The sequence below is a fragment of the Rana temporaria genome, chromosome 4 (genome assembly GCF_905171775.1).
Source record: "Rana temporaria chromosome 4, aRanTem1.1, whole genome shotgun sequence".
NCBI classification, from domain to species: domain Eukaryota; kingdom Metazoa; phylum Chordata; class Amphibia; order Anura; family Ranidae; genus Rana; species Rana temporaria.
In genome coordinates this window covers 21,036,249-21,058,543 of record NC_053492.1, presented here as the reverse complement: position 1 = coordinate 21,058,543, position 22,295 = coordinate 21,036,249, and the positions used below count along the sequence as shown (strand labels likewise).

General features: G+C 46.2%; 1 protein-coding gene across 1 annotated transcript in view; it reads right to left on the bottom strand.

Moving 5' to 3' along the window:
- KIF13B (kinesin family member 13B) overlaps positions 1–22,295 on the bottom strand; it is a 375,782-nt gene that overhangs the window by 196,250 nt on the left and 157,237 nt on the right. Inside the window, exons 9-12 of the mRNA XM_040348102.1 lie at positions 17,732–17,844; positions 15,660–15,771; positions 10,744–10,956; positions 3,129–3,239 (exon numbers count right to left, since the gene is read on the bottom strand). Coding sequence (XP_040204036.1) covers positions 3,129–3,239; positions 10,744–10,956; positions 15,660–15,771; positions 17,732–17,844 — 549 coding nt within the window. The remainder of the gene's footprint in view (positions 1–3,128; positions 3,240–10,743; positions 10,957–15,659; positions 15,772–17,731; positions 17,845–22,295) is intronic.

Below are 22,295 nucleotides of genomic sequence, written 5' to 3'. Positions count from 1 at the left end.
AAAATGGAATGACACACTGAAAACTTCTTGAACACATGAAGAAAGGGAGGTGCAAAAAGCCATGGAAAGCCAAGACACCAGCTGAAATCAGTACGTATTTATCGGCGTATAACGCACACTTTTTTCCCCTTAAAATCAGGGGAAAATCATGGGTGCGCATTATACGCCGATCCCCGCTGTCTCTGAGCGCCACCGACATAGACCGTGCCAAGCCGAGTGTACGGCGCACTCGGCTAGGCTCGGCCACGTTCGGCTCCGCCTGCAGGACCGCGAGAGAAGCCGAGAGCAGCCGAAAACACAGGAAATCCGGCTCTGTACAGCTCGGCTGAGGCGCCAAACTCAAAAATACAATGCTGCAACCTTGGGCAAGATGGATACCTCCAAGGCCGGAGACGGGCGCCGGACAAGGCCGCTGATGGACACCGGGCAAGACAGCAGACAAACACAGACAAGGCTGCACCGACCTCCAAAGCCGCAGATGGACACCCACAAGGCTGGATGGACTCTGCGCAAGGCCGCAGACGGACGCCGGACAAGGCCGCCGATAGACGCCGGGCAAGACAGCAGACGGACACCGACAAGGCTGCACCGACGAGCATTCAAAATGTAAGTTTTTATTTCCTTAAACTTCCCTTCTAAGCTTGGGGTGCGCGTTAGACGCCGATAACTACGGTAATTAGAAAGCAATCCCACCCTTGTCAGTGCAAATTAACCGTTCAGCTACGGAAGAATTTACCCCCTTCCTGACCAGAGCACTTTTTGCGATTCGGCACTGCGTCGCTTACGCCCTTTTTTCCCCCACAAATAGAGCTTTCTTTTGGTGGTAATTGATCACCTCTGCGGTTTTTATTTTTTGCGCTATAAACAAAAATAGAGCTTTGGCTGTCCTGATACCAATAATAGTATTGGTATCGATACCGAGCATTTGCAGGAGTACTTTTACTCCTGCAAACGCTCCCTATGCCTAGTCCGAAACCTGGACACTCAGGGATGATCAGTGTGACAGCGGCGGAGAAAGTTATAATCACTGATCTTCCTGTGTGGCTTTCAATAAAGCAGCTGACAGACGCTTCCCCTCCTCCTCCTCCTCCTCCTCCTCCTCCTCCTCCCCTCCGTGGCTTTCAGCTGCTTTATTGAAAGCCACACAGGGAGATCGGTGAATATAACTTTCCTTGCCGCAGCACCGATCATTCCCGAGTGTCCCTTGTATCCTTCTCCGGCTCCCCACTGTGTTTTCCTCTGTGTTCCTCTGGTACACCCCCCCCCCCCTCTGTTCCCCCTCTGTGTGCACCTCCAGTCATCCCCCCTCCTCCTTCTTTCCCCCTCCGTGTGCTCCTCTGGTCCATCCCTGCTCCTCTGGTCCCCCCTCCCCCTCTGGTCCCCGCTCCCCCTGCTTCTCCAGCCCCCCCTGCCCCTCCAGTCTCCCCCTGCCCCTGCTCCTCTGGTCCCACCCCCTGTCCCTGCTCCTCCGGTCCCACCCCCTGTCCCTGCTCCTCCGGTCCCACCCCCTGTCCCTGCTCCTCCGGTTCCGTCCCACCCCCTGTCCCTGCTCCTCCGGTCCCACCCCCTGTCCCTGCTCCTCCGGTTCCTGGGGGTTCTATGTGATTTTCTAGCAAAAAAATTATGATTTTTACATGAAGGAGCAAAGTGACAGAAATGACCTGGGCTGGAAGTGGTTAAAGTAAAATTGTAAAAAAAATATCGTTATCGGCGAGTACTTGGAAAAAACAGTATCGGTACTTGTACTCGGTTTTAAAGTGGTATCGGGACAACCCTACATAAAACCAATAAATATCAGGAGTTCATAGAAGAGGTCCACAGAACCTTCAAGATTTGAAGACTGTACAGAAGAATGGGCCAAAATCACACCTGAGCAACGCATGCGACTAGTTTCTCCATACAGGAGGCGTCTTGAAGCCGTCATTACCAACAAAGGATTTTGTACCAAGTATTAAATGCATTTCCGTTAGCGTGTTCAATACTCGTTTCCTGTGTCATTCCATTTTATTACACACAACTTAAATTCTGAACTTGTTTTGGTGTCTTCGTTATGTATGGATCGCAAGGGTGGGTGAAAATTTCATGTCAATAGCACCTTTAGAAATGGATTTACCTAGAAAAAAAAAAAACGTGATGCGTTCAATACTTATTTTAGCCGCTGTATGTACAGAACTCGGCAGGTGTACCATGGTGTGACAGCGCTGAAATCTGAAAATTAGCCTGGCCAGAAAAGGGGTGAAAGCATCCGGTATTGAAGTGGTTAATGAGCACTGGGAGAAATGTATGGATCACCCAGAGGCTGCAACATGTGATTTTTTTGCTGACTATAGTAATGCTTGGTTTCCGCTAGTGCGACTTATGTGACTTGGGACTGCAAAGTCGCATGGCAAGTTGTACCCCATGATTTCCAATAAGTACGTTTCCAATCTGTTCGAATACAAGTTGCAGTGACTTCAAAGTAGTCCCTGCACTACTTTGGTCTGACTTTGATGCGACTTGAGGTCCATAGACCTCAAGAATACACAGGTATTGCTTCAAGTCGCATCTAAATCGTAGAAAAATTACGCAACTTTGGGGTTTCAGAAGTGTAAACCTAGCCTAAAGGCAACTGATTATTAGACCCCTTTCACACGGGGTCAGTTTGCAGGCATTATAACGCTAATAACAGCGCCTGCATACCGACCTGAAACAGCCGCTGCTGCCTTACCAGTGTTAAAACCCCCGAGGGGTGCGCTAGCAGGAAGGTAAAAAAAAGTTCTGCTAGCTGCATCTTTGGAGCGGTGCGTATACTGCTCCTGCCCATTGAAACCAATGGGGCACCATGGCTTTGCAGTGGTTTTTTAATCCTTTCTCGACCGCTAGCGGGGGGTGAAACCGGCCCCGCTAGCGGCCGAATAGCGCCGAACACCTGACGATAAAGCGCTGCTAAAAACAGTGCCACTTTACCGCCGATGCCGCCCCTGCCCCAGTGTGAAAGAGGCCTTAGGATAAAGTGCCCAGGCCGTTCAATCAAACACAAACGGATTGAATTCACCCGTCACTTAGATCAAGCCTTCAGCTGGATATTCGTTACCCAAAAGAAACAAATCATCAATACCAATACTGAATACAACAATCTGGGCTACAACCTGAGCGATTTCTTCCGTCTTGCGCAGTTTCTCCTCCCACGTCACGGTCATTTCTTGGATGAGCTTCTCCGACTCCTGTAACCGATCTTTCAGTTCAGGTGCTTTCATTGACTGTTGAGTAAAAAAAAAAAAAAAAATATTAAAAAAAAAAGGTACATAAAATATATCTGGATAAAATATATATAGGAAATGTGGAGCTTGGAGGTCCTGGGGCTGAATGGATATTGCTGCTGTAGTGGCAGCTGAAACAGAAAAGGGATTCTCCCAATTATCACAAAATAGAAGAATAAATATAAAAATGAGAGGATCTATGTATAGAACCATTCACCATGCAGATGTCATTCACACAATTACCATCAATGTCTGCCATATAGTTTGTTATATAATTATCTCCTAAAAGGGTCAGCGCCATCTAGTGGCAGTTTTTTTTTTAAAGGAGTTCTCTCAGGAAAAATACTGCATTATGGCCCCTAGATGAAGCTGATGCTAATGGCAAATAATCATATCCTAAACCAGCTCCTAAAACTAATGGCCCACGGGCCAGATACAGCCCGCCAAGGTCTTTTGCCCGGCCCTCCTGGCCTTTCGGACACAGGAGCCCCCACAACGAGCGGTCCACCCGGAGAGATCCATTCCCCGCAGACCCCGCTTCAAAGAGGGAAATAGGACCAATCTCGGGCACTGCCCAGGGTTCAGGAAGAGACAGAGAGCCTGTTCCAGCACGGGAAAGCTTCACAAGGATTCCCCTTGTGGCTGCCTGTTGATAGCGGTAAGTCCGGCGGCGCTCCTCTCTCTAATCCCTGTGCACTGCACAGGCTGGCTGCAATCCTGGGCACAGGTCAGGCTGCATTCCTGGGCACAGGTCAGGCTGCATTCCTGGGCACAGGTCAGGCTGGCTGCATTACTGGGTACTGAAGAGGCCGAATTACTGGGCACAGGCCAGGCTGCATTATTGGGCAATGGAGAGGCTGGATGCATTTCTGGGCACTGGTCAGGCTGCATTGCTGGGCACTGGAGAGGCAAGCTGTGCACTGGTCAGGCTGCATTGCTGGGCACTGGTCAGGCTAGCTGTGCTGCTGGGCATTGGTCAGGCTGCATTGCTGGGTACTGGAGAAGCTATCTGTGCTGCTGGGCACTGGTCAGGGTTCATTGCTGGGCACTGGTCAGGCTAGCTGTGCTGCTGGCACTGATCAGGCTGCATTACTGAGCACTGGAGAGGCTAGCTGTGCTGCTGGCCACTGGTCAGGGTGCATTGCTGGGCACTGCTCAGGCTAGCTTTGCTGCTGGGCACTGGTCAGGCTGCATTGCTGGGCACTGGAGAGGCAAGCTGTGCACTGGTCAGGCTGCATTGCTGGGCACTGGTCAGGCTAGCTGTGCTGCTGGGCATTGGTCAGGCTGCATTGCTGGGCACTGGAGAAGCTATCTGTGCTGCTGGGCACTGGTCAGGGTTCATTGCTGGGCACTGGTCAGGCTAGCTGTGCTGCTGGCACTGATCAGGCTGCATTACTGAGCACTGGAGAGGCTAGCTGTGCTGCTGGCCACTGGTCAGGGTGCATTGCTGGGCACTGCTCAGGCTAGCTTTGCTGCTGGGCACTGGTCAGGCTGCATTGCTGGGCACTGGAGAGGCTAGCTGTGCTGGCACTGGAGAAGCTGTGCTGCTGGGCACTGGTCAGGCTGCATTGATCCGGCCCCCCAACAATCTGAGGGACAGTGAACTGTCCCCCTGTTTAAAAATGGTGCAAACATTTCTGGTGCAAATAGTTAAGACATCTAAATGGTGAATGTATAATATATATATATATATATATATATATATATAATATCCACTTGAAAATCTCTAAACCTGCCAATGAATCATAAATATGCATTCAAAAACAGACGTGTAATAAAGTTGCCATTGGAGGAAACAGATACCGGTGTTGCTGTTTTTATACAAATCTGTTACTGACGCATCTTTTTGGATCCCTCTTTAGGATTTATCGGCGTGTCCAGAGATCTCCTAAGTGTTGAAGTGGTTGTAAACAAAGCCTATCCCTCCATAGCAGGGGGTATTCAATTAAAATGTACGGAGGCCCGACCAGTAAAATTTGTCCTAGAGAAGATACAGGTATGACTGATAACGTGATTGGTGAATACAGCAAACATATACAAAACTGCTCTTCTCCATAGGGGGGTACAGAGAGAGGAGCGGAAGTGGTTCATTTCCCATCATGTCTTGTGTACAGCATGAAATAATTGCAAAACTTTTCGAAACAAGGACACGTGCAGCAAAAAAAAAAAATGGAGAGGATCTAAAAAAAAAAAAAAAAAAAAAAAAAAAAAAAAAAAAGTTTCCTCCCACAATTCAAAGACATTCTGGTAGGTTAAAGTGGAAGTTCACCCAAAATATACATTTTTAACATTAGATTTAGGCTAATTAAGGGGAGCAGAAACGGGTATTTTTTTTAAAATCAATGCCGTACTTACCGTTGTAGAGATAGATGTTCTCCCGCCGCTTCCGGGTATGGGCTGCGGGACTGGGCGTTGCTATTTGATTGACAGCCTTCCGACGGTCGCATACAGCGCGTCAAGATTTTCCGAAAGTAGCCGAACGTCGGTGCGGAGGCGCCGTATAGAGCCGCACCGACGTTCGGCTTCTTTCGGCAACTGGTGACGCGCTGTATGCGACCGTCGGAAGGCCGTCAATCAAATAGGAACGCCCACTCCCGAAGATCATACCCGGAAGCGGTGGGAGAACATCTCTCTCTACAACGGTAAGTACGGCATTGATTTTTAAAAAAAAAAACGTTTCTGCTCCCCTTAATTAGCCTAAATCTAATGTTAAAAATAGTTTTTCGGGTGAACTCCCGCTTTAATTGGCTTCTGTCTAAATTGGCCCTAGTTTGTGAATGTGAGATAGGGACCTTAGATTGTAAGCTCCCTGAGGGTAGGGACCGATGTGAATGTACAATGTATATGTAAAGCGTTGTGTAAATTGACAGCGCTATACAAGTACCTTAAATAAAAATAATAATAAAAAACAATTAAAGTCCAAGGTTTGGAAATGATTTGGCCTGACATACACAGTTTATCCACCAGAGGGAGCTCTAATGCTACATGTCAATACGCACAAAAACTATGCAAAATGTGATTATAAAAAATAAAAAAGGTACTTTTTTCTGTATACTGAGCAAAGTTAACTACTTACAAAACAAAAAAAGTACCTGGTCAGAATAATATTTTTTTTACCAAAAATGTCCCCGCTCTATAAAAAGAGATGAGTAGGCAGATTAGTTTGAGGCCTCCTTTCCATTTGCTTTAAAATGTGACATTTGCAAAGTTTTTTTTAAAGCGCTCTGAATGCCAATCAAAGCACCTCGCTATGGTTACCTTATAGTCCTATGCACACTGTTGAGTTTGCGTTGTCTCTAAAATTACACCCCACCACGTCGCTTTTATCTCAAAGCCCCCACATAGAAGTCTGTGGCCTCAGACTGCTGTCTGAAGAGCGATTTGCTTTTGGGTTGCTATTCTAACAGCAAGAGACAGATGGTGAGGCTGTGTTGTACTTTTAACCTCCTAATTACTGGACAACTGTGCCGTAATGGCACACATTGTGTGCGGCTCCACCGCAGCCCCGTTCAGCTGAATGACCAACAGGGGGTAGAATTTCTGCAGCAGACGCAAAGCACTGCAGCTTCGGCATTTGTACACCCTCAGCAGCAACAGGGGAAGTGTGAGGGGGAGTAAAAATGCAGCTTAACCGCAGGGTTTTACCACAGTGTGGGAGTGATAGAGCAGGAAGGTTAGCGGGGACCAGAGCGAGGTCCAAGTGGGAAAGCAAGCAGCGGGGAATCAGCAGAGCAGGAGATCAGAAGAATTAGCAAAATGGGAGGGGGGGGGGTAGTGTAGGCAGGCGAGATTACTATTGAACGGGGGAGGATGGATGGGAACATACTACAGAGTGGGCAGCTGGGGGGGGGATGCGGTAATGTAATACCAAGTTACTGAGCGGGGACTACCGAGGTAGGGGAACCCTTGAGCGGCAGATCTACCGACCGGGGGAACCCTTGAGCGGGAGATCTACCGAGCTGGGGGAACCCTTGAGCGGGAGATCTACCGAGCCGGGGGAACCCTTGAGCGGGAGATCTACCGAGCCGGGGGAACCCTTGAGCGGGAGATCTACCGAGCCGGGGGAACCCTTGAGCGGGAGATCTACCGAGCCGGGGGAACCCTTGAGCGGGAGATCTACCGAGCCGGGGGAACCTGAAGCGAGAGATCTACCGAGCTGGGGAACCCTTGATCAGGAAATCTACCGAGCTGGGGAACCCTTGATCAGGAAATCTACTGAGCTGGGGGAACCCTTGAGCGGGATAACTACCGAACCGGGGAAACCTGAAGCGAGAGATCTACCGAGCTGGGGAACCCTTGATCAGGAAATCTACTGAGCTGGGGGAACCCTTGAGCGGGATAACTACCGAACCGGGGAAACCTTAAGAGGGAGATCTACCGAACCGGGAAACCATTGAGCGGGAGATGTACCGAACCGGGAAACCCTTGAGCGGGAGATCTACCGAGGCGGGGAACACTTGAGCGGGAGATCTACCGAGGCGGGGAACACTTGAGCGGGAGATCTACCGAGGCGGGGAACACTTGAGCGAGAGTTTCATGAACTCTTGAACTCATGAAGAAGGTGTTTTAATGTGTTACACTAATCAACGCAAATGTAAAGTAGCCCTTAGAGGGAATTTTCGGAGGAATATATAGCACAGCGTTATAGGCCTATTTTCTTGAATGCTGTGAATTTATAATCTCTGCCTGTAGATGTTTGCTTACACTGGTCTGGAGGGGGGGGGGGGGGGGGAGACATAAGGTGAAAATGTGGAAGTGGAAGTGATGGATACAGAAGTGACCGCGGTGGCATTTTAGCAATATCAGTCACTGCTGAATCTTCCTAAAGGCCGGCTGTGTTAAATTCAGTATATATCAAATGTGAGTAGAAGGTCAACGTAGAGGGGTCCCTCATCTCCTCCCGCTTCCAAGGCAAAAGAAAGCACTGTGTAAGCTCCAAACTATTGGAGCTCACACAAGGCAATGTGTTCCTTCCTGACCCCATGTGACTGCATGGACCAATCACTTAATGCTTAGACATGGTTGAGGGAGTGACACTGCTTACCAATACCTAGAAGTGCGGGGGTGATTAAATGAACTTTTTCTTTTATTCTATCAGGGGAAATGGAAGAGTCACTTCAACCACATACGTACCACAGTAGGTTTATCAACAGCGGACTGGGGGGGCCCTTTATTTAGCCAGTAACGTTTATGAACCGACACTTGGACAGCCCGGGGCACAGACACTTGGACAGCCCGGGGCACAGACACTTGGACAGCCCGGGGCACAGACACTTGGACAGCCCGGGGCACAGACACTTGGACAGCCCGGGGCACAGACACTTGGACAGCCCGGGGCACAGACACTTGGACAGCCCGGGGCACAGACACTTGGACAGCCCGGGGCACAGACACTTGGACAGCCCGGGGCACAGACACTTGGACAGCCCGGGGCACAGACACTTGGACAGCCCGGGGCACAGACACTTGGACAGCCCGGGGCACAGACACTGTACCCAGACAATCTGAGGGGCTGGGTACCATGAGATCGCTGTGATTGGAAATCACAATGATCACAAGGTGTGAAATTAAAAGTGCCGTTCCATCCCCTTACAATGTAAATGAGAGAGATTGAGTGTATGAGTGGGCACAGATCTACTCAGATTTCCTTTCAAATTTGGCCGTTAGTGAACGTAACGAATAAGAATTTATCAAAAGTTACGAATTATCCGAAATAACGAATGCCGTAACTAAACATCACAGCAACCGACTCAGCACTCCTCAGTCCTGATGTAACCAGTGGGCTGGTTTTTGGGAGGAGCTACAGTGGATATACATGCCCTTGTGGTAAAACATCAGGTTTTGATGTAAAAAAAATGAGACAAAGATAAATAATTTTGGAACTTTTTCCACCTTTAATGTGACTTATAAATTGTACAACTCAATTGAAAAACAAACTGAAATCTTTTAAGGGGGGTAAAAATAAAAAAATAAAATAATGTAGTTGCATAAGTGTTCACACCCTCTTATAACTGGGGACGTAGCTGTGTTCAGAATTAAGCAATCATATACAAACTCATGTTAAATAGGAGTCAGTACACACCTCCCATCATTTAAAGTGCCCTCTGATTAACCCCAAATAAAGTTCAGCTGTTCTAGTAGGTCTTTCCTTACATTTTCTTAGCCGCATCCTACAGCAAAAGCCATGGTCCGTGGAGAGCTTTTAACCCACCAGAGGGATCTTACTGTTAAAAGATATCCATCAGGAGATGGGTACGAAAGAATTTCCAAGGCATTAGATATACAATGGAGCACAGTGAAGACAGTCCTCATCAAGTGAAGTGGAGAAAATATGGCACAACGGTGACGTTACCAAGAACTGGACATCCCTCCAAAATTGATAAAAAAACATGAGAAGAAAACTGGTCAGGGAGGTTGCCAAGAGGCCTACAGGAGCTGCAGGAATATCTGGCTAGTACTCGCAATGTGGTACATATGACAACAATCTCCCGTATTCTTCATATGTCTGGACTATGGAGTAGAGTGGCTAGATGGAAGCCTTTTCTTACAAAGAAAAACATCCAAGCCCAGTTAAATTTTGCATAAACACATCTGAAGTTTTCTAAAAGCATGTGGGAAAATGTGTTATGGTCTAATGAAACCAAGGTTGAACTTTTTGGCCAGGATTCCAAAAAGATATGTTTGGCGCAAAAACATTGCACATCACCAAAACAACACCATACCCACTGTGAAGCATGGTGGTGGCAGCATCATGCTTTGGGGCTGTTTTTCTTCACATGGAACAGGGGCCTTAGGTCAAGATAGCGGGAATTATGAACAGTTCCAAATACCAGTCAATGTTGGCACAAAACCTTCAGGCTTCTGCTAGAAAGCTGAACAAGAAGAGGATCTGTCAGCATATTTTCTCCACTTGATGACTGTCTTCATCACTGTGTTCTAGGGTATATTTAAATGCCTTGGAAATTATTTTGTACCCTTCCCCTAACTGAAGCATACATCCAAATCAACAAAGGAATGGCTTCACCAAAAGAAAAAATAACGTTTTGGAATAGCCCAGCCAGAGCCCAGACCTGAATCCCATTGAAAATCCGTGGGGTGATCTGAAGAGGGATGTGCAAAGGAGATTACCTCACAATCTGACAGATTTGGAGTGTTTTTGCAAAGAAGAGTGAGCAAACATCACCAAGTCAAGATGTGCCATGCTGATAGACTCATACCCAAAAAAGAGTGCTGGAATAAAACCAAAAGGTGCTTCAACAAAGTATTAGTGTAAGGGTGTGCACACTTATGCAACCACATTATTTTACTTTTTAATTTGTACTTCCCTCCACCTAAAAGATTTCAGTTTGTTGAGTTGTACAGTTTATAGGTCACATTAAAAGGTGGGGAAAAAAAAGTTCTGAAATGATTTAGCTTTGTCTAATTTTCTTACATTACAGAAACCTGACATTTTAACACAGGGGTGTGTAGACTTTTTCCTTGAAAGGGTTGAGAAGGAGCTCACCTCAGCCTGCGTCAGCTGCTCTCGTAGCTTCTCCACCTCTTCTCGCAGCTCTCGGATGATTCGGGCATTGGGGTCCTCGTTGACCACGGCGTGGTTGACTATGTTCTTGGCCCTGTCGGCATAGCGAAGAGTGGAAAGAGTCTCATCGTAGTTATCAGCAGCAGGGCTGACCGTGGCCACCATGGCAGTTTTACTGTTCCCGCCAAGACTGTCCTGCAGTGGCAGAAGAAGAAATGAACATTGAGGATATGCTGGAACAAAGATCTGAATATAAAACTAAAAAACACTGGAACAAAGATCTAAATATAAAACTAAAAAACACTGGAACAAAGATCTGAATATACAACCAAATCGCACTGAAACAAAAAATCCGAACATAAAACCAAAAGTCCGTAATCAGGTCAGGCTTACCAAACTTATCCAAAGGGGAAATTGGAATTGCCAATCATTAATTAAATCTTGGTCAGCACTTTACCCATGCAAGTCTGGGTTGCTGGACTTACCAATGACCTTCAAGATCAAGGAACAGCCTTGGATGGCTGCACTCTATACTGGCTTTAATGCAAGACAAACATAATATACAGGGTGGGCCATTTACATGAATACACCTTAATAAAATGGGAATGGTTGGTGATATTAACTTCCTGTTTGTGGCACATTAGTATATGTGAGGGGGGGAAACTTTTCAAGATGGGTGGTGACCATGGCGGCCATTTTGAATCCAACTTTAGTTTTTTTAATAGGAAGAGGGTCATGTGACACATCAAACTTATTGGGAATTTCACAAGAAAAACAATGGTGTGCCTGGTTTTAACGTAACTTTATTCTGAGTGGTAAGCTGGAGCAGTGAAAGCTTTCTCTGTTCACACCAGTGGCGATGTGTCCATAAAGGGCGCAGGAGCGCCGCCCCCTCTCTATTGCACTCCCCTGCCATCATAGATTCATGCATTGCATGAATCTATCTATGGTCGCTGCCGACACCCCCTATTCAGGTTTCCAGACCCTTTTTGGGCGCAAGGCACCTGAATTACAGTGGAAGCATGCGATTAGAGCCGTAAAATGTGAACAGCGGGCGCCATGCTGGGCGTTCGCTGTTCATTCAGCTGTGTTAGCAAAGTGAAGGAATTTGCTTTGCTAACACTGAACCGCATCTTAGGCAATCAGGTTGCCAGGTCTGTTACTGGTCACCTGATTGGCTGAAACATCAGGCGCTGTGATTGGACACCATAGAGAAGACATGAAGGACGTGCAGGTGACCGCTGCTGACCCGCTGCGAGAAATGTAAGTCCCGGGCAGCATCTGATGGGGCACAGTAGCGGCAATTGATGGGCACACTGGCAGCATTTGATTGGGCACAGTAGTACCAATTGATGGGCGCACTGGCAGCATTTGATGGGGCACAGTAGCGGCAATTTATGGGCACACTGGCAGCATTTGATAGGGGACACTGGCGGTAATTGATGGGCACAGTGTCAGAAATTGATGGGTACAGTGGCTGTGTTTGATGGGCACAGTGGCGGCAATTTATGGGTACAAACGCTGCAATTGTTTTTTTTTTCAGTTTGTCTGCACCCCCAAAAAAAAATTGGAGCGGTAGCCGCCACTGGTTCACACTACTGCAACTTTGACAGGCAACGTCCTGGCAACTTGAGTACTGACTTGATGCGAATTTCAGGAATGCCTGGATAATCTTCCTGTAATGTCAGATCCAAATCACATCAATATAGATGAGGATCCGACTTGGAAATCGACTTCTGTTAAAGCCTATGGGCACAAGTCGTATAGAAGTCGATTTATGTAGCGTATAGAAGAAAGAAAGTGGCTGCCCACTGGAACGAGAAGTTTGCTTGTAAAGAATCTTTATTGTTGTGAACAAGCACAGTATATCCTTGTGAAATGTTAATCTTGGTCCTGTATCAACTGTCTAGTAGGCGACAATAGAGATTCCTGTCAGGCAAACTTCTCGTTACAGTGTGTGGCCAGTTTCTTTATATTCCAGTAACGGTGGTGAGATATTGCATCTCATGGGGCTGAGCAGTTTGTGTTGTTGTGTTGTTTGTGTTGTCGCCTTTAAGTTGTACAGGAACCTTTTGTAAAGTTGGAGTGACTTCAGTAGTGCCAAGACAGCTCTCATTGACCAACAGGAGATTTTTGCCGACCCAAGGTCTCACAAGTCGGATGCCAAGTCGTGGCAATGTGAACCAAGCCTTACAGATGACCTTATTGGCACGGCTCTGGTCCTCCCTGTGTTTGTGTGGTGCTCCACTTCAATTCTTCCACAATCCAACAACATGACAATTGGTTAAAGGCCAACTCCAGGATCCTACCCCACCAACATTTTTCAGTTGTCTTTGATCCAATCATGTGACATGCTGGGTCCTCAGTGCAGGCGGCAGTCTTGAATCATAGAGTTAGGCTCAGGTAGGGACCTGGCCACCATTCTCTGCATGACTGTCCTCTGATCTTGGGCCAGTGTGATAATCCACCCACATGAGATGTCCATAATAGCCTGGGCTCATAGGAAGTGGTTTGAATGACACTGGGAACATTTAAGCCTTTTAATGTCATTGCCATATGGCAGACGGTGCTGGCCGGCGCAAGTAGGTGTTTACACACACTCTACAAGTCGACTGTTGGCTTTCTAATGAACTGTACAGTTGCCTGATCACTTTCTGTGACCCACCACAATGTCTGATGCTCACAGAAACACCCCTTTGTTTGATCACCACCACTTTAAAGGTGAACATTTCCTTGTTTGGCTGGTCCTAATTTGTCTAAGAAAATCAGGTCAAAAGTAAAGAAAATTATTTCCTTTCCATTTACAAAATAGGGGATTTTTTTTTTTTAGCTCACCAGCACGAGCCATCATAGCCAGCAAATATCTGGGGGGGGGGGGGGGGGCTTATGCTAAAAATGTAGTTTGATTTAATAGAGGATCAGCAAGAAGGGCTACTGAACCATTTGACAAACTATATGGCCAACAGTTTCTGGAAGTTGTCCTCCCATTTGCAGATATAGCATCCTCCACTCCTCTAGAAGGCTTTCCACAAGACTTTGGAGGGTGTCTGTTAGATTTTTTCATTCCAGTTACTGATGTTGGTGAAGACCTGGCTTACGGTCGAGGTCCAATTCATCCCAAAGGTATTCAGTAGGGTTGAGGTTAGGGCTCTGTAGGCCACACAAGGTTGTCCACACCATACTGGTCAAACCATATCTTTATAAAGCTGGCTTTGTATTTCCCGAAGGCCTGGCTTGCCAACGGTGTTCCAATTCATCCCAAAGGTGTTAAGTACAATTAAAGTCAGCACTCGGTGTAGGCCAGTGGTTCTCAACCCTGTCCTCAAGTACCCCCAACAGGCATTGTTTTGGGAATTTCTCTTAGATAAAATAGTTGTCAAAAATACCAAGCCATTTACTCTGATTTACAGCACCTGTGCAAAATAAAGGAAAACTTGCAAACATGGCCTGTTGGGGGTACTTGAGGACAGGGTTGAGAACCACTGGTGTAGGCCACACAAGGTTGTCCACACCATACTGGTCAAACCATATCTTTACAGAGTTGGCTTTGTACACAGAAGACCTGGCTTGCCATCAGTGTTCAAATTCATCCCAAAGGTGTTCAGTAGGATTGAGGTCAGGGCTTCGCACAGGACGCTCAAATTCCTCCACACCAAACCACGTCATAAAAGGAGCTGACTTTGTTCACAAGACCACAGACATGCTAACACAGAATGGGCCTTCCCCAAACTGGCAAAACCTGAACTCCATCATTAGGAAGGAAGCCAACATACTTTCGTCCATGTCGTGTACATACAGCCACTAGAGGACTGCACAACTGGGGAAAAGAACTATGCTTCCTGCATCATTATAATGGTACAGCCAGCTGGCATGAGGCCCCACATTAACTATAAAGACAGACCTGTTACCAGTTTATCTGCACCACTTGCGCTAGTTTCTTTTCCAGAAAAAAAATAGAAACTGGTGTTGCTTCCGTGCCCATTTACAAAGAGACCTGGACAATTTTCAACACGGAAAGCTGCTGAAGCAAGCACCATTAGATTGGATCTGGTCTACAAGATGTCAACTGTCTGCAGATAGTTTGCATGCCTTCCAGTCTATAGAAGGATTACACTGCACGAGCAGAGCCTGCAGGGTTATAACAGCCTTTTTCCTCCCTCCCGCACTAAGCTGGTAGAGGCACAGAATAAAACACGGAGCAAATGGCTCCCAATTTACAAAAAGGGCTTGCACCCCTTTTATTACTTGGAGCAGGATCTTCTCCATTTTATCAGCTTAGAAGAGCGGTGCAGCATGAAGCCCTGCACCACCCTTTAAGAGCCCATTCACACCTAGGCGTTTTGTCGCCTGTAGTGCGACGCCCGCTGCCGCCCCGACACGCCAGAGGGATGATTTAACATTGCCCTCTATGGAGATGGTTCACACTTAGACACTGCCCTGACGGGTCAGTATTTGGCGCATTATAAATCCATTAAATCAATCAATCAATCAATCTCCACGCCGAACGCCTGCAAAAAAGTCCCGGACCTTTTTTTCAGGCGGCTTTAGGCATAGGAGATGGGAACCATCTCCATAGGGGGACAATCTAGGGGCACATCTAGGCGGACAATCGCGGCGTTTTGTCGCCGCAAATCGCGGTACAAAATGCCGCTATTTGTTGCCGCAATTCGCGGGACAAAACGCCGCGATTTTGTCCGCCTAGATGTGAATGCAGCCTAATTCTCACAGTGTGTTTTTCAAGATATAAAAAGGGCAGGCAAGAAAAATGTAAAAAACACAACAAAATGTACATTCAGGCAAACGTTACAATAATCGCTGTGTGTGCACCCAATGTACTTTAATATGGTCATGATAGGAACATAACCGGGGGCACAATGACAAAACAGGCTCATACTTACTTTCAGCAGCCATGTCAACACAGAGTCCCGATACGGAACAAACTTATTCTTATTCTTCCCAGCTCCTTGGTCTGCCAGGGCAGAGATGACCAGGCCCAGGGTGGTGAGGGATCTGTTGGGAAAAAAAAGAATTAACAATTATATAATGTGATGTGTAGTAATAATGCGCTCAAAATCAACCCTTTCTGCTGTACAGTGAAAAAGATATATATAAATATTACAATGGCTGTAACCATACAACTTAAATATATATAGTGCTAACAAAGCTAAGTGAAAAACTGTGACAAATGTGCCAATAAGTGATAAAAAAGCAACAATAGCAATTCATAGTTCATACATCTGAACCATGTCAGTAATGATGGTCTCCTATGGTGCGATCTGCCTTCCACAATGCTTCAGCCCACCGCCTATGTATGACACTTCCTCATCCAGAGACAACGGCTCATACAGAAGAAACAAAAGACAAAAAGCTCATAGCGCAATATGTTGCGCCAAAATAGAGACGGTACTAAAGTGATACGATCGCACTCACGATTTCCTGGACAAAAACAAACGTGCAGCCTCGCTTCGTGTAACGATCTTCTCATGCGGTGACCGCCACCGTCGATCGCGTCACTCGGCTCCTTTCCCTACGCGTTATGTCACACCATATCTACGGGCCTTCCATTATCTAGATGGCAACTCACCTCCTCATAGAAGGTTAATAGATTGGTTTGGCAAGAACGATTCTTCATGAATACAAGCCGATTACTGCTAATGATACCGTTCTCATTACTAAAATCTTGTATATAGTCCCTTATCCCCTCCAAGAGCTTACATACTATTGATGTTAGGCTAACTGGTCTGTAATTCCCAGGGATGTATCTTGGCCCTTTTTTAAATATTGGTGCTTTTCTCCAATCAGCTGGTGCCATTCCAGTCAGTAGACTGTTCGTAAAACGTAGGAACAATGGTCTCGCTATTACTTGCCCAAGTTCCTTAAGGACCCTCGGGTTGCAAGCCATCTGGTCCCGGTGACTTAATGTTGAGTTTTTCAAGGCCATTTCTAATTCTGTCCTCCGTTAGCCATGAGGGCTAACAAAGGACGCAATTGTCAGTTAAAGCGACGCAGTGCCGTATCACAAAAGTGGCCTGGTCATTAAGCTCTATAGACACAGGGGTAGATTCAGAGAGAAGATACGACGGCGTATCTCCAGATACACAGTCGTATCTCTGAGTTCGGCCGGCCGTATCTATGCGCCCGATTCATAGAATCAGTTACGCATAGATTTCCCTTAGATCCGACCGGCTTAAGTTACACCGTCGTATCTTAGGCTGCATATTTACGCTGGCCACTAGGTGGTGCTTCCATAGATTTACGCGAAGAATATGCAAATGAGCTAGATACGCCGATTCAGAAACGTACGTCCGTACAAGCGCATTTTTTTACGTCAGGCTTTTTTTGGCGTATAGTTACCCCTGCTATATGAGGCGTATCCTATGTTAAGTATGGCTGTCGTTCCCGCGTCGTTTTGAAAATTTTACGTTGTTTGCATAAGTCGTTCGCGAATAGGGCTGTACCTAAGTTACCTTCACGTCTAAAGCAATGACTATTTGCGGCGGAATTTCGAGCATGCGCACTGGGATTCTTTCACAAACGGCGCATGCGCTGTTCGGAAAGAACATCAAATACGTGGGGTCACAATTCATTTAAATAAAATACGCCCACATCATCCACATTTGAATTACGCCGGACCACATACGTTACGCCACAACTTAGGGCGCAAGTTCTTTCTGAATACGGAACTTGGGCCCTAATTTACAGCGGCGTAACGTATCTGAGATACGTTACGCCCACATAAAAATAAGCCGATCTACGTGAATCCGAGCCACAGTATGCAGTGAATAGGTAGTGTTAGATTAGCGTTCTTCAGATACAGCATGCAGTAAATAGCCAGTGTTTGATTAGCGCTCTTCAGACACAGAGCACAAGGTATGCAGTGAACCAGCAGTTTTTCGCCACAGCACTTTCTATATAATTGATCTGCTGTTCCACCTAGAATACAAAATAGGCCGGAAGGCCGCACACTCACTTGTTTATATTGCTCCCTTCTTTCAGACGCTCCCCAGCGGCGCCCGTCTTCGTGGCTCTCTCGCTTCCGGCTAAATCCACCAGACTCAGTTTGCTGACTTTCTCACCTGAGGTCTGGAAACAAAACCAACACAAACAATAGAAGGTGAATTACCGGATCAGAGAATGACTGAAAACATACCGTCATCAATTATGTATAACTCAAAGGGGAACACATCAATATGGGCCATTATCTTCACTTCAGCTTCCTGTAAACGCTAAGTATAACATACCAACGTCATTTTTTCAAAACTTACACGAGATGCAATAAGCCTAAAATGTTGCCATCACATAAAAAGTAAAACAAACTCCTTTTTATTTTGGCAATACAAAAAAGGAATACGAATTTAAAAAAGGATTTACCTGCAAAAAGGTGGGAAAAATAAATGAATTAAGGTCAGTTGTGCTCAACCCTGCGCAGCGCATGGCCAGGCGTTTTAAGGCCAGCTTTCCACCAACCAGGGTATCCCAGATGGTTTCTAAAGTAATGGCGAGTGCAATAAAAGTAGAAGTGCGCCAAAACTTGAATCAGTCCAGTAAGACTTTATTTTGCACAAAAACTTAAACCGCCACCATGTTTCAGGGGCTCAAAACTCCCTTCATCTGGGCTTGAAAACTGGCAGTAGGTTCAGAAAGATATTGGACACTATATGCAAGTCAAATGAATATTAAGGCAGTGATTCGGGTCATCGGACTTCAAGCCCTGATGAAGGGGGTGAATTGACCGTTAGTCAATATAAAGCCCACTTGTTGCCTGTATATTGCTGTGTCCCTCAGTGAGGAACAGAGGAAAAGGTAATTATCCTACAGCTGCCTCTCTCAACCAGGTTACCAATGAACCCCAGTGTTCCTCCAGAGGTTTCCAAGGGTTCCTTGAGCAATCAGCAGTATCTGATTAGGGTATTCTTTCCACTGGCCACCAACGTATGAGACATTTATTCCATGACCACCAATGTAAGGGGCATTCTTCCAACAGATCACCAATGTAAGGAACATTCTTCCCACTGATCACCAATGTAAGGAACATTCTTCCCACTGATCACAAATGTAAGGAACATTCTTCCCACTGATCACCAATGTAAGGGACATTCTTCCCACTGATCACCAATGTAAGGGACATTCTTCCCACTGATCACCAATGTAAGGGACATTCTTCCCACTGATCACCAATGTAAGGAGCATTCTTCCCACTGATCACCAATGTAAGGAGCATTCTTCCCACTGATCACCAATGTAAGGGACATTCTTCCCACTGATCACCAATGTAAGGAGCATTCTTCCCACTGATCACCAATGTAAGGAGCATTCTTCCCACTGATCACCAATGTAAGGGACATTCTTCCCACTGATCACCAATGTAAGGAGCATTCTTCCCACTGATCACCAATGTAAGGGACATTCTTCCCACTGATCACCAATGTAAGGAACATTCTTCCAACTGATCACCAATGTAAGGAGCATTCTTCCCACTGATCACCAATGTAAGGGACATTCTTCCCACTGATCACCAATGTAAGGGACATTCTTCCCACTGATCACCAATGTAAGGAGCATTCTTCCCACTGATCACCAATGTAAGGAGCATTCTTCTCACTGATCACCAATGTAAGGGACATTCTTCCCACTGATCACCAATGTAAGGAGCATTCTTCCCACTGATCACCAATGTAAGGAGCATTCTTCCCACTGATCACCAATGTAAGGGACATTCTTCTCACTGATCACCAATGTAAGGGACATTCTTCCCACTGATCACCAATGTAAGGAACATTCTTCCCCCTGATCACCAATGTAAGGGACATTCTTCCCACTGATCACCAATGTAAGGAGCATTCTTCCCACTGATCACCAATGTAAGGAGCATTCTTCCCACTGATCACCAATGTAAGGGACATTCTTCCCACTGATCACCAATGTAAGGGACATTCTTCCCACTGATCACCAATGTAAGGAGCATTCTTCCCACTGATCACCAATGTAAGGAACATTCTTCCCACTGATCACAAATGTAAGAGGCATTCTTCCAACTTTAGGTTACCCCAATGACCTCCAATCTAATCTGGCCCTTCTACCACTGCCCACCAATCTAAAGTGGGCCTTTAAGCATTTCACTGACCACTGATATAAGAGTGGCACTTCATGGGTCACCAACAAGAAGAGACAACACAGTCTTTTATTTCTGGCCATTATTTTTATTATTCTTTCTATTTTATTATTATTGCCCAGTATAATTTTGTTGAATAGAGCAGCCCTAGGTGCCATATATGCCAAGTACGCCACATTACTGTGAACTAGAAGTTTAAGGTGACCAGATTTTTAAAATGAAATCCGGGGACATATTTTTTTCTTTACTAGTAATGGCAACAATCAGGGACTCTCTGCCCGTCGCCGCCCGCCTCACAGCCTGTCAAGTCTCACTCTCCGGGCCCCGGCTACTACTGGATGGGGAGCGGAGGAAGATCACTCCGCCAGGGAAGGCAAGGAGATAGGCAAGTGGCCGGCCGGGATTTGAGCCAAGGCAGAAGAACATGCGAGCGGAGCTGAATGGGCATGCGCCCGAAACTGAAGAAATATTGCCTCCGCTCCGACCAGTGCCGTCCCAAGACATTGTGCTGCCTGGGACCAAGAATGAAATGCTGCCATGGCTCTATACATTTATATAGGAGTATAAAGAGGACCTGTCATGGCTCTATACATGTATATAGAGGACCTGTCGAGACTCCTTACATGTAAAGGAATATAAAGAGGACCTGCCATGGCTCTATAAATTTATATAGGAGTATTAAGAGGACCTGTCATGGCTCTATACATGTATAAAGGAGTATAACGAGGGCCTGTCATGGCTCTATAGATGTATAAAGAGGGCCTGTCATGGCTCTATAAATTTATATAGGAGTATAAAGAGGACCTGTCATGGCTCTATACATGCATATAGGCATATAAAAAGGACCTGCCATGGCTCTATACATGTATCCAGGAGTATAAAGGGACCTGTGAATTGCCGGCGGCCACAATGTCTTTTGCGCAAACTAATCAATGTACGCTAATTGTGTTTTTTTTTTGGTACCAAAAATATGTAGAAGAATACATAATGGCCTAAACTGAAGAAAATTTTTTATTTTTCTAAATTTTGGGGATATTTATTATAGCAAAAAGTTAAAAAATATATATATTTATAGCACAAAAAATAAAAACCGCAGAGGTGATCAAATATCACCAAAAGAAAGCTCTATTTGTGGGAAAAAAAGGACATCAATTTTATTTGGGTGGTGGAACGGGCTGGCGGGCATCAGTATGCTGCCCCCCTAAAAGTGCTGCCTGGTACCCATGGTACCACCCGGTCCCATCATAGGGCCGGCCCTGGCTCCGACCAGCACATGATCATCAGAAGGGGGCACAGATAATGGGAAAAATACAACCCCACCTATGCTAGTAGGCACGGCGGTGTAATTCTAATTTTTTTTATTTTAATTCTGCACTGACTGTCTTTGAAATTGCCCCTGTCCCCTATTAAATCCAATCTGGGGACAAAACCAGGGACAGACTTGGTCCGGGGACAGTGTCCTCAATCAGAGGACAGTCCCCTGAAACCGGGGATGTCTGGTCACCCTATAGAAGTTGCAATATAAGAATAAAAAAAAGTAAAGTATCAGGACTTGCAGTTGGATAAAGTAAGTTGGTTCTTATTTAAGGGTTCCTCCACGTGGAATTGAGAAAGACTGTCCTACACAGATGTCACCAGTTCACAATAAATTACAGTTTTATACTGGTCTAGGGAAAAAAACTGTCAATTCCACTGTGTATATAAGAGCAGTGGAGTTCCTGAGCCATGTGAGTGAGAGCTTAGACTACAAAGCAGTTATATTACATTACCTCATAGACTCTGACAGGCCGATGACATGTGTAATGTATACACGGCACAGATTGACTTTCTCCTGTACATGTGATGACAGGCCCTCTTTGTTAATTGCTGCTGTTTACATTGCCCAGAAAAATAACAAGACGCTAATTCTAATTAGGATAAAAAGCATTAAACCAATTCTACCAAGTAATTGTTATACAGAGGAAATGCCATTAAGTATGTACTGAATGATCAGTTTCCTGCGAGAGCAATAGAAGGTGTTAAATCTACCAGGGCTCATTAGGCAGGTCACAGATAGGCAGACGTCTCACCAAGCGCGATGACTGCTGATTACTGGATACAATGCTGCAGACTTTTTTTTACTTTTTGAATAGGAATATGTGTGGAAGGTGCAGCAGGAGCCGAGGATGGGCCTTACGATTATCTACTCCTCCCCTACAGTTACAGCGTTCATTAATAACTTGTTAAAACAACAATTGCCGCCAGTGTTCCCCATCGAATGCCGCCAGTGTGCCCCATCGAATGCCGCCAGTGTGCCCCATCGAATGCCGCCAGTGTGCCCCATCGAATGCCGCCAGTGTGCCCCCATCAGATGCCGCCAGTGTGCCCCCATCAGATGCCGCCAGTGTGCCCCCATCAGATGCCGCCAGTGTGCCCCCATCAG